Source organism: Durotheca rogersii (assembly GCF_024521655.1).
Source record: "Durotheca rogersii strain YMJ 92031201 chromosome Unknown GGS23scaffold_55, whole genome shotgun sequence".
NCBI classification, from domain to species: domain Eukaryota; kingdom Fungi; phylum Ascomycota; class Sordariomycetes; order Xylariales; family Xylariaceae; genus Durotheca; species Durotheca rogersii.
In genome coordinates this window covers 54,277-66,486 of record NW_026251286.1, presented here as the reverse complement: position 1 = coordinate 66,486, position 12,210 = coordinate 54,277, and the positions used below count along the sequence as shown (strand labels likewise).

Below are 12,210 nucleotides of genomic sequence, written 5' to 3'. Positions count from 1 at the left end.
ATCACAATCCGGGGCCGGGGCACAACAGGGTCAAGATGGGATCTTCCAACGACAAGTCCTCTTACTCCAGATCCTCCCCAGTTATCGTCAACAGCGGCAACTCACGTCCGAGCGCCAGCTCCGACTCCTACACAGGCGTCATGCACGAACAGTTCCGATCAGCCGTCAGTGGTATGTACAACCTCACATAGCCAAATGAACACGCCAATGATGACTAACTTGATCCGAAGGAGGATACCATATCGATGCCCACCGTCGATGCGGTGACAGAGACGTTGCTATCTACAATCATCACTCATCCGGATACGAAGCCGCAGCTCCACATCCTCCCTATGGGGCTGCTAGAAAGGACAAGAGGGACGGGCCTAGGCAATAATCTCGGCCTCGAGAATACTTCACGACCTGCTCGCCCCCCCCCCCCCCCCCACAAAAAGAATATAGAGATGAAAATAGGCGTTTGGGGATTCTAGGTAGAGGATGCTCAAGGCATGCCTGACCCAAGTCTACGTTTGGAATACATCGGAGTCGTTCATCATTTTCATAAAATCGGATAGCTCGCAGAAAAACTGCATAGCCTTAGGGCACCTAGATTTCCATCACCATCCTCACGGCTTCCCATAGTCGATAGAATTAAATACAAAAGCTTCCTTTTTGCGACGGCATACGCGTCCTAGCGTTGCGTTAGGATCGCTGAATCCGATGGCTTCACTGAAGCTTAGAGGAACAGTACCTACCTACGTCTCATTCGTCGGCCATTCCAGAGCACGTGTAGAACCAGGGCATAACTATGCAGGGTCTCCTGCCTACATGCGTGGGTGACAAAGCGCCTGCATACTCTCGGGTGCGTGCATGATCAGCTGGTCGTATGGCTCCCCGCAAGGAACACCAAGAGCTGCCAATCCGAACGCTGTCCATCCGATCTGGTTGGACGGCTCCGAACACGTACGCCATGTTTGCGTTTACGGCGCGTGTCGGTCTTGTTGGCAAGCAACGATGTATCCAGGTCGGCAGCGGGTCCTCATCCCACGAAGCACGGTCACCATGCGAGACGGAATCTCTCTCCCGCCCGTGGGTGGCGTACCGTTGACGGCGAACCCGGTTGCGAGGCTAGGGCAAGTGGCGGGTGAGCAAGTAAGCAAGCCGGCTATGGTGCAACGCAAGTATGCCCTCCAGGGCACGTTAGACTACGACGACTGGTAGAAGAGGGCGATTGCTTCGATCTGGGTATGGCACCACCCTCATGCCGCCGAGCAGCAACCCCTATTACAACCTGATCACGCCCACACTTTTTCGCAAATGTAATGCCGATGGGCCGGGGGTGCAGAACAGGCCCGGTTCGTTTGTCGGTGCACCCCGCCTGTCCGATACCCCCGAGAGGATCGAGGGGGGAGGCAAAGTCTCCGCACTTGGGGTGCGGCACACGTTCTTGCGGGCTCCCTTGGGCTGGAAGATGATGATACCGGTAGGGCCTGGTTTTGCCGCCGTCATAGCGAAGCTTCTACGTACCTAGGCAACTATAGAATGTTACTTAGTTAAGGTATGTTGCTGTCTTTGCTCCCATCAAATACCTATTGACAGCCCTCTCTGCCGTTCGCCCCGACTTCCCTCTCCAGCTCCGAGACCCCTCATCCACGCCGATACGCGTTCTGCTCCTCTTCAAAGTAGCGCGACATCTCCATGCCGGAATGGTGGTACCCGCATTTGACATAGAACGGTTCGTTGCGGGGCCCGCAGTTGAGGATGTTCTTGTAGCAGCCGACGTTCATGGCCACGGAGTCGAGGGCTCGGATCATCGTCAAGCCAAGCCCTTTACCCCGGTGTTCCTCCGCTACAGCGATCTCTTCGATATGCCCGCACTTGCCGCGGTTATGTATGCTAGTCTCGTAAGAATCCGACGCCGCCTCTAATCCTGGAAGTAGGAAGGACGCACAGTTTCTTTTCCACGATTAGAGCTCCCGTTCCGACGATGCGGTTCTCGTGCTCGATAACGGCAAAGTAATATGTTCCTTGCGCGTCAATCATCTCGTTGTATGTCTGGACGAATTCAGCCTCTTTGACGTCACCGGTCCACGTGAGAACCTGGAGGCAGTCGAAGAGACCTTTGCCATAGTCTCCCCTCTCCAGCGGGCGGATGGCGAAACCATCAGGCAGGGAGCGGCTGACTTCCTGCGAGATGAGCGAGGCGGAGAACAGAGCCTTCGTATCACTCATTGGTACAAATTCCTGCTGAGAACAGACGGGTTTAATCTAACAGGTACAGGTATACCTACCTACCTATTTAACGCCCCTCGACGTGGGTACGCATTCGAGAATCTCGTACCACCTGTCACGTGACCACAGGCCACACCTACCACCGGCCACCGTGCCCCTTACAAAAAAACAGCAAAAGTCGCTATTTTTAACTACGTCTAACGCTATTAATATAGGTTTTTAAAAATTAAAATACTGTCGAGATTATTCTGCAAAGCTGAATAATTAGGGCATATTTTTAATATAAACGTTAAAAATAATAACTTATTTAGAGAATAAAGAAATATAAGAAGTATATTTAATTTATCTAATAACGACTTTTCTGTTTACAAACTTTATTCATTATAGAAAACCTAAAAGATGTAAGAAACTGTATATAAAAAACTTATAACTTATAAGAAATGATTTATTATAAATACGAAACTGGTTTAAATTTTTATGTTAATGTATATTATATTGAATAAAGTATATAATATTTATAATAAAAAACGTACAAAGTAAAACGAATTTAATAAGAATGAAATATAAAAGAAATTTAATAGAGAAAAAGTTTTTTAAAGTTAAAATTACATAGGTACGTAATTTATATATTAAAAAAGAACGTTATATTTATCAAAAATATGGAAACCTTAAAATTATACTTTTATTATTCTTCCTTTTACGTTTTCTTTTTACGTTTTTCTACGTATTCGTATCTTTTTTTTGTAATATATATAAGGTTTCTTGTAATAACTTGTCTTTAAAAAAGACATTAATATGTAATCCTTTCTATCTTATTATTCGTTTTTCCGTTTTACGGATTACCTTTCTAGTTTTTTTATAAACTTTATTAAAAGCTTATTTTAAATTAAATTTCTACGTTAGCAAGTTTCATTATAAATTAATGTATCTTTCTAAAATTCTTTTTTGAAAATCGTATTTGTATTTTATTTTATAAACTTAACGAGCTCGGGCTCGGTTTCCTAAAATATGTTAACGTAAACGTAATAATTATTATAATAATAATAATTATTTTTTATATTTATCAACTATCGTATATATGTAATTTTTTATGTTTTTTATATTATTTTATATAGTAGTTCTTTTTACGTAAGCATTAATTTATAATTGCTTAATTTTATTAAAGTAAACTTTATAAAGTAGCACACTTTCCTTATCATTATTATGGTCGCTATCGTTGCCGTTATCATTATTATCGTCGTCGTTATTACTATTAATACAAATAAAGATTTATTTCGTAAGTAAATTTCATATAATAAAATTAACGCTAACGTATATTATTATTTAATCGCGTACTTTTTTTATATTATAAAATTTGGAAAATAAGTTACTTATAAGGTTTATCGGAAGAAGAAAGGTTATTATTACCGCCAATAGCTGCTAGGCCATTAATATTACTCCCATGGTATTAGTATCCTAATATTCTACATGACTAATCTAGTATCCTAACGGTATCCGATAACAGATAGTATCCTAATACATAGGCCGTATATCGGCTTCGATTTTAATTTGTTACGCACGGAGGCGGTAGCCTCGCCGAAATTATAAATAGTAACCCTATTACCTAATTTAGTTATTTTAATACGCAGTTAATTCTGTACTTTATATGTTAATACATAGATCGAGAGAGCTACGTAGGCACTAAGGTTGCTTCTTAGGAGCAACGGAAGGTAGGAAGAAGAAGGGAAATTAACTAACTATCTATTACGTAGCTTGCGAGAGCTACGTATAGGTTAATAGGTTACGCGTAAAGAAAGTAACAAAATACGGGTAAGAAGGTATATATTAATTAACTAAAAAGAAGAAAAGCTACTAAAGAGTATAGAGTAATCTACGGGTATATATAAAAGTACTTAACTAGCTTAGGTAAGCTAGGTAGTTCCTACTAGGGATATATATCTACGTAATATACCCCCTAGTTAAGCTTACGATAATAAGGTTAACTATAGTCCTTTACTCGCGATAATAACCCAGGGGGGTTACTCCCTAGTTTCGGTATGCCTCGTTAAGGTTAATCGATTACTAGGTACCCTATCTCGGGCTCCCTTAAGTCCCCTTATCCGTATATGCTCCAGTTTATTAGTAGTAATATTTTCTCCTAAGTTATATACTCTTCGTACCCCTTACTTAGTTTTCCATAATCCGTTATAAATGAAAATAATTACTCACGTAATTACTCGCTCTTAATTAAGCGGTAGTAAGGAGGAGTAGAGCGGACGCGATACTAAAGGCCCGGATAGGTTTACTCGAAAGTATATTCTATCGAAAACTATAGTTCGTACGATAGTTTAAGACGGATGAAACTAATATTACTATACTAACCGAAAGAGGAGGAATCTATTGTAGTTATTATATCTTAGCTATACTCCTTAGTCGTAGAGATGTAATAGTCGCTAGCCCGAAGGTATAAGAGGTAAGGGGAGAAAAGAAGTAAAACGTAAAAGTTACTTATTCGGCCATAGCGGTACGACGAAGTAACGTAAGCGCCTATAATTAAAATAAATATATTAATAAAAGAATAACGAATCTAAGAATAAAAAGAAATCTTTAATTAAAGTAAAAATAATAAAGATAGTAATCTAATTAAGTAGTAAACTCGATGATAAGTATAGTATAGCCCGTACTTACGGGAGCTATGGTTATTCTATATAGGCATAAGGCCTATCGTAGCGTGTTACGTAGTACATCAAGAGAGCATGTCTTACCGCACTACTATACTATCTCTTAAAGAATCAAAGAATTCTTATTACTAATAAACCTTACTTACTTTTTAGAGTCTTAACTTATAACATTTCGTTAAATTTATCCTTGATTACGATAAGCTACTTAAACATATTATAACCTTCCAGGTAGTTAAATAGATCGTAATATACCTTCTAGAAGGAACGTAGCGAGCGATATATTAGTAGACGGCGCGAAATTACTCTCTTACCTATCGCTCAACTATAATACTCGTACTTAATTATAGGTATACTATTAATCTTAACGTTCTGGGCGTTTTTAACAAAGGCTTTAAGCGTCTTAAGGCTAAGATACCTTATTCTTTAATACTAGAATGCCTCGGAGTCTTCTCTCGGTTTAGTAGTATCTCTCGATCTTCTCTACTGGACATTTCTTTCCGGGAAATAAGGTATTATTACGATCGACGCTACGCTACGTGAAATGCTCGATGGTATTATAAATATGTTACGTAGTAATTAAACCAGCCTATATAAGCATACATACCGCAAAGCGTAAATGTAGGCGTCTACGTTTTACGCGACAAAATAATATTACGGATAGGACTTATGAATAAAAAGAGAACTATTTAAATTCGAAAAAGACTAGGTTAAAGCGTCGCTTTAGCTTCCTTACTATAGTACTTTTCTCGGGGGTTTTATTCCTTAAAGTATAATCTAAACCGTAAAACTAAATACCTATACTACGAAGTTTCGCTTTGGAGATAATATTAATGTAAAAATCTTTAATAAGTACGACGTCCTTAAGCTTTAAATTAAAGGTAAGCTTATTAGATTAATTTAAGATATATTTCTTAATAATCCTATGACCCGTACTAGTAATAAGGAAGCTTGTTATATTAGCTTCGACTGTTTATCCATCTCTAGTAAGAACGAACGACCCATTTATTAAAAGGTTGCGATTATTAACAAGGTAGAAAGCTTTATAATTATTGAACAGGAGCAGCGTAGACACGCTATAATAGAGGCACGAAATAAGGACTGCCTAACTACTAACAACTGGCTTAGTACCGATCAACTAAGATTACAGCTATAAACAGCTGTAATCGGTTAATCGGCCAGCTAAAAACGGCAGCTGGGAAAGGGAACTAGAAAGGCAAAGACGAGGATAACTAGAAAGGCATAGCAAGAAACGAGTAAATGGCTATAGGTCGTAATATCTATAGGTCTAAGTCTAACTAATGAAAATATAAGTACGCGATCCATATAAATATATATCGAAAAGGCTACGTGGCCTAGATCCACCGCACCACTACAGCCTCCCTAGTTTAATTAATCCGCAAGGAGCAATTGAACTCCTAATAACAGGTGCGGTGGCCCTCGTTTCCTGTTGAACCTGATCAACCACTGATCAACCTGATCCCGATCAACCCTGATCAACTGAAAGCTAGCCAGTTCAATCAAAGGCCAACAGGATAAGTCAGGAAAACAGGTAATCCTGAAACAACGGGAGACAATTGCAACAGCAACAAGTGGGTAGTAGGGTAGGTGACTGCAACCGTACCTAACTATGCCTAAACCTAATCAATCCCGAACCTATTCAATCGCTATTAACTAGGAGCTAAGCTAGTTTAATTAACGATTAATAGGAAACAGGAAAGACCTAATAATAAGAACTAGGCTAGCGGAGCTATAACCTATAAACTAACCTAATCAACCTATTCCTAATTAACCCTAATCAACTAAGAGCGAGCCAGGTCCATTAGGGCCATTAAAAAACAATAGGGATCCGTCAGGAAAACAGAAACTACAACGGGCAGGTAAAACAAACGTAGCTTCCGTAAGAAACAAAGAAATAATCCCATACGATATAACGTAATCTCCGTCCTTCTCGTCCATAGCTATCTTTTACCGATCCTTTTTAACTAATTCCTAATCCTATAAACTAACTAATATATCCTATTCAATGCCCGTTTCTATAACTCGTTTCGTATAACCGTTCCTATATTCGTCCGGCAGTATCTACCGGGCTTTCCTTAACCCTCGATCCCTCCCCTATACGTAGTTCTAAGGGCTCTCTAGGCTCTTCCTACCAACTATATATCGGTAAAGGCGATAAGAGGGGTCTCTAGGTAATCCTATAACTCGTTTCTATCTTATGGCTATTTCTAGGCTATCTTATTTAATATCGTATTTAATTCGTTCGTATCGCGGTATCGTTTATATGGATCTCTTAATCCTAATCGGTACGTCCCCGATCAGGCTTATGGCGTAGGTATAAGGTCTATCGGTATCTTCGTATGGTAATTAAAGGCATCGTAGCACCTTATCGATTAAAGAGGAGAAACCTCCCCAGGTGCCGTAACTGGCTGGAAGGAATAAAACAAGGGCGATCGGAGCTATCGGCAAGCCTCTTGCAATTAAAATAAACTAATCGGTAAAGAACGGATGCCTTCAAGCGCGTGCGAGGTTATAAAAAAAAGGGGGTGGTAGCGGTAACTTAGTCAAATCAACTAAGGGCGAAAAACTACCATCTAAGCACTTAAAAAACGACGGAGGTAAAACCAGGTAAAAACGGGCATAGCTCCTTCAAAAGAAACAATTAAGAAACGAGGATAAGATAGATCCACTAATCGGCGAACGAGCTTTCAGGTAAGCTGATTAAAAGCTAATGGAAGGGCGTAGTTATTAATGGTCGCCATAGTTGTCTGCCCTTCCTATTAATCCAGCCACCTAAAAAGGCTCAAAAGCTAAAAGCCACGAAAAAAACGGCTCTAGAGCCACGAAAACAGCTCCTAATCAACTAAAAATCAGGGAATCTCCTAATCGACGAATCCTGAACCTAATGACTGCAAAAACGATCGCAAAAGGTCACTCCTAAGATGAGGTAAGGACGAGCTACTGGGTGGTCGCCACTGAACAGGAGCAGCGTAGGCACGCTATAATAGAGGCACGAAATAAGGACTACCTAACTACCAACAACTGGCCTAATACCGATCAACTAAGATCATAGCTATAAACAGCTATAATCGGTTAATCGGCCAGCTAAAAACGGCAGCTAGGAAAGGGAACTAGAAAGGCAAAAACGAGGATGGCTAGAAAGGCATAGCAAGAAACGAATAAATGGCTATAGGTCGTAATATCTACAGGTCTAAGTCTAACTAATGAAAATATAAGTACGCGACCCATATAAATATACATCGAAAAGGCTACGTGGCCTAGATCCACCGCACCACTACATTATCGAAAACGGTACTTTCCAAAGGTAGGTATCGGACTAAATCTATTATAAAGTAGATTTTAATTCAGGTAAATAGGTATATAATACGTAGGTCGATAACTATAGTGCTAATATTAGCTAGCTAGGTAGTAGCGTTATTTCCTCCCCCGTTTCCGGAGCGACTATTAGGTATATTATTTACGGGAACGTTCTATTCTTAGCGGTTAATTTAATTTCGGAGCTTAATGTATTTAAGTAATTGGTATTTAGCTTTAATCTTTCGTATGATATTAGTCGGAATATCTTTTAAGTAGCGTATAGTTTAACTAGTAACGGACTTTTAAAGGATTCTGTAAGAGCGAGCTAGCTATATATATAATCTACCTCTAAACTTATAAGGACATTCGGAGCTCATTACTTTTCCTTAGCTGCTATTATTACCTCATTTCGCCTCTAATATCGGACTTTAATAGGTTATTACAAAAATTCTATAACCCGATTTACCTTTTTACTTATTCTCAGTAGCGAAAGCGCTAAATACGATACCTAATTATTTAAAGGTCTTTAGTTATTCGCCGAGTTTTTTAACTTCCGTAAGAGTGATTAATACCCGAGTAGCCTAATCGACTACGATCTTAGCCCTAACTACTTCGAGAAAATCCTTTACTCTTATAACGCCCTTAATTTCGTTAATATAATAGGCGCGAGTACTGAGGAGGAGCAGAGCGTACGCGATGCTAGAGTCCCGGATAGTATATTGGTACGGTAGATCTAGGCCACGTAGCCTTTTGGATGCGTATTTATATGGGTCGCGTACTTATATTTTCATTAGTTCGACTTAGACCTATAGTGAACAGGAGTAGCGTGGGCACGCTGTGATAGAGGCACGAAATAAGGACTATCCAACTGCCAACAACTGGCCCAGTGCCGATCAACCCAAGATCATAGCTATAAACAGCTGTAATCGGTTAATCGGCCAGCTAAAAACGGCAGCTAGGAAAGGAGAAAGGGAAGAGAAAAAGACTAGAAAGGGGGAACGAGGATGGCTAGAAAGGCATAGTAAGAAACGAGTAAATGGCTATAGGTCGTAATAGCTACAGGTTTAAGTCTAACTAATGAAAATATAAGTACGCGACCCATATAAATAGATATCGAAAAGGCTACGTAGCCTAGATCCACCGTACTACTATAGCCTCTCTAGTTTAATTAATCCGTAAGGAGTAATTAAACTCCTAATAGCAATAGGTACGGTGACTCTCGTTCCTATTCAACCTAATCCTAATCCCGATTAACCCTAATCAACTAAAAGCTAGCTAGTTTAATTAAAGGCTAACAGGATAAGTTAGGAAATAGGGCCAACTGGGAACGATTACAATAGCAATAAGTAGGTAGTGGGATAGGTAACTGTAACCGTGCCTGACTATGCCTGATCCTAAATCTAATTAATTCCGAACCTATTCAATCGCTGCTAACTAGGAGCTAAGCTAGTTTAATTAACGATTAAAAGGAAATAATAAGAAAGATCCGATAATAATTATGCTAGCGGAGCTATAACCTATAAACTAACCCAATTAACCTATTCCTAATTAACTCTGATTAACTAGGAGCGAGCTAGGTCTATCAGGGCCATTAAGAAATAATAGGAATTAATAAGAAAACAGGAACTATAACGGGCAGGTAAAACAAGCGTAGCTCCTGTGAGAAATAAAGAAATAATCCTATACGATATAACGTAATCTCCGTCCTTCTCGTCCATGTCTGTCTTTTGCCGATCCTTTCGTCTGATCCTGATCCTATAAACTAACTAATATATCCTATTTAAGGCCCGTTTCCTAACTATTCTCGTATAACTATTCTTATATTATAGTAGTACGGTAAGACATGCCCTCTTAATGTATTACGTAATACGTTACGATAGGCCTTATGCCTATATAGAGTAACTATAGCTCCCGTAAGTACGGGATATGCTATGCTTATTATTTAGTTTATTACTTAGCTAGATTGCTATCTTTATTATTTTTACCTTAATTAAAGATTCGTTTTCATTATTAGATTCGTCGTTCTCCGATTAATACATTTATTTTAGTTATAGGCGCTTAAGTTACTTCGTCGTACCGCTATAGCCGAATAAGTAACTTTTACGTTTTACTTCTTTTCTTTCCTTACCTCTTATATCTTCGGGCTAGCGACTACTATATCTCTACGACCAAGGGGTACGGCTAAAATACGATAACTATATTAGATTCCTTACCTCTCGATTAATATAGCGATATTAATCTTATTTATCTTAGATTATTATACGTATTATAGTCTTCGATAGAGTATACTTTCGAGTAAACCTATCCGGGTCTTTAGTATCGCGTACGCTTTACTCCTCCTTAGTAGCGATTACCCTATAACTTTTTCGACCCCTTAACCTTTAGTTTACGGAGTTTCTATTACGCTATTAGGATTTAAAGGATACCGATCGCCGTCGGCGCCGCTATTTAACCCGCGAAGTAGTCCGCGTTTTACGTTAAATAGAATATCCCGCCTTATGGTTATTTATTTATTATAAGGAGGTACGTATAAGCCTAGAAACTTTTATTACGATACCATAGCCGTTAAAATACTACCTAGCTTTTAATACTTATAACGCTAATAAGCTATCGATATTACGATATAATACGACGATTAAACCGCGTTTATACCGACCGGGATATCCCTCGCATAGTTATTTATTTACTATATAGAAAAATCCGTGAAACCCGGGAGAACTTTCGTCGTAATATTACCGCTACTAGGGATAGTACTTAGCCCTCGATATTAACCGTTTCTTCGAACCGCTAATAGTATAGTATATTTCGTACGAATAAATAAAGCTTATAGCGATTAGGGTAGCCCTTTTATAGTTATTTATTTATTATATGAATTAAACGTACGAGCGCCTTAGTATAAATTACGATAACCTATACGACCCGCTACTTCCTTACTAATACCAAGGGCGGATAAAGGCTAATAATAATTATACCCTAACCGATCTTACGATAGTTTCTTTTTTCCTTTAAACCTATTAATCGATATAAATTAAATATATAAATATTAATAACTTATTATACTAGAGGCATTTTAAGATACCTAGGCGTAGCGATTCGACGATATAGTATACGATATAATATAGATATTTATATTAATAGTATAGATAAGATTAATAAACTAATAACTACTAGTAACCGATAGTTTTAAAGAAAACTAAGAATTAATATTAATAAAATTACGTAGATATAAAGGATTAAGGAAACGGAATTAAAAGTCGAGCTAATAGGTATACCTATATATAAGCTAGCCTTATATTACTAACTAATAGCTAGTATAACGAGAAGTACTAATATAGGCGTAAAACGGCGCCTAGCGGTAATACCGCTAATACTATTAAATAGCTTCCGTTAGGTCGAGACCGGCTTATGGTTATAACCGGTATCGTATTTAGCGTAATTCTTTACTCGGGATTTATTTCTTATACGTATTACTTTAACGAAGGTTATACGTTAGGAGTTCTAGATTTTAATAAGAGGAATTATCGTTAATTTATTTATAATAATTAAACTATTAGTCTAAGGAATACGTATCGTACTTTAGTTAGGCGTTAGCCGATTAGAGAAGCTCTTATAATACCCGGACCTTATCGATCGGAATAATATAATAAATAATAATATACTTATACTAAAGGAAAAGTATTAAGATATAGATAATAGCTATTTTATTTTTATTCTTATGTTAAATAATAAAACCCTTACTACCTCTCTTTTTATTCTATACCTCGTACCGCTAAACTAGACGGAATTTATAGCTAGGAAACGGAGTAAATCGTTATTAGAACCCGAAGTAATAAAGATTTAACTACTAATAAAGACCTTAAAAGTCGATACTAACTTTCCGTCCTTATATCCGCCCGAAGAAAAGGAAAACGACGATAAAATTCCTACTTAGCTATCCCTTAACCGCGGCTCTATATTTATTCCGCTAATTCCTATAGTATTATCTTAAAATAATAATAACGGGGCCTCTAGTAGCTAGAATATA

At 38.5% G+C, this 12,210-nt stretch overlaps 1 protein-coding gene across 1 annotated transcript; it reads right to left on the bottom strand.

The window, feature by feature from the left end:
- Nucleotides 1-1,495: 1,495 nt before the first annotated feature.
- On the bottom strand, nucleotides 1,496-2,258 carry GGS23DRAFT_589867 (acyl-CoA N-acyltransferase). Its single transcript, XM_051517652.1, has 3 exons — nucleotides 1,931-2,258; nucleotides 1,569-1,875; nucleotides 1,496-1,514 (listed from the first exon to the last, which is right to left on the bottom strand). Exons 1-2 carry the CDS (start codon nucleotides 2,209-2,211, stop codon nucleotides 1,626-1,628), a joined length of 531 nt encoding a protein of 176 aa, XP_051367218.1. The 5' UTR covers nucleotides 2,212-2,258; the 3' UTR covers nucleotides 1,496-1,514; nucleotides 1,569-1,625.
- Nucleotides 2,259-12,210: the final 9,952 nt, after the last annotated feature.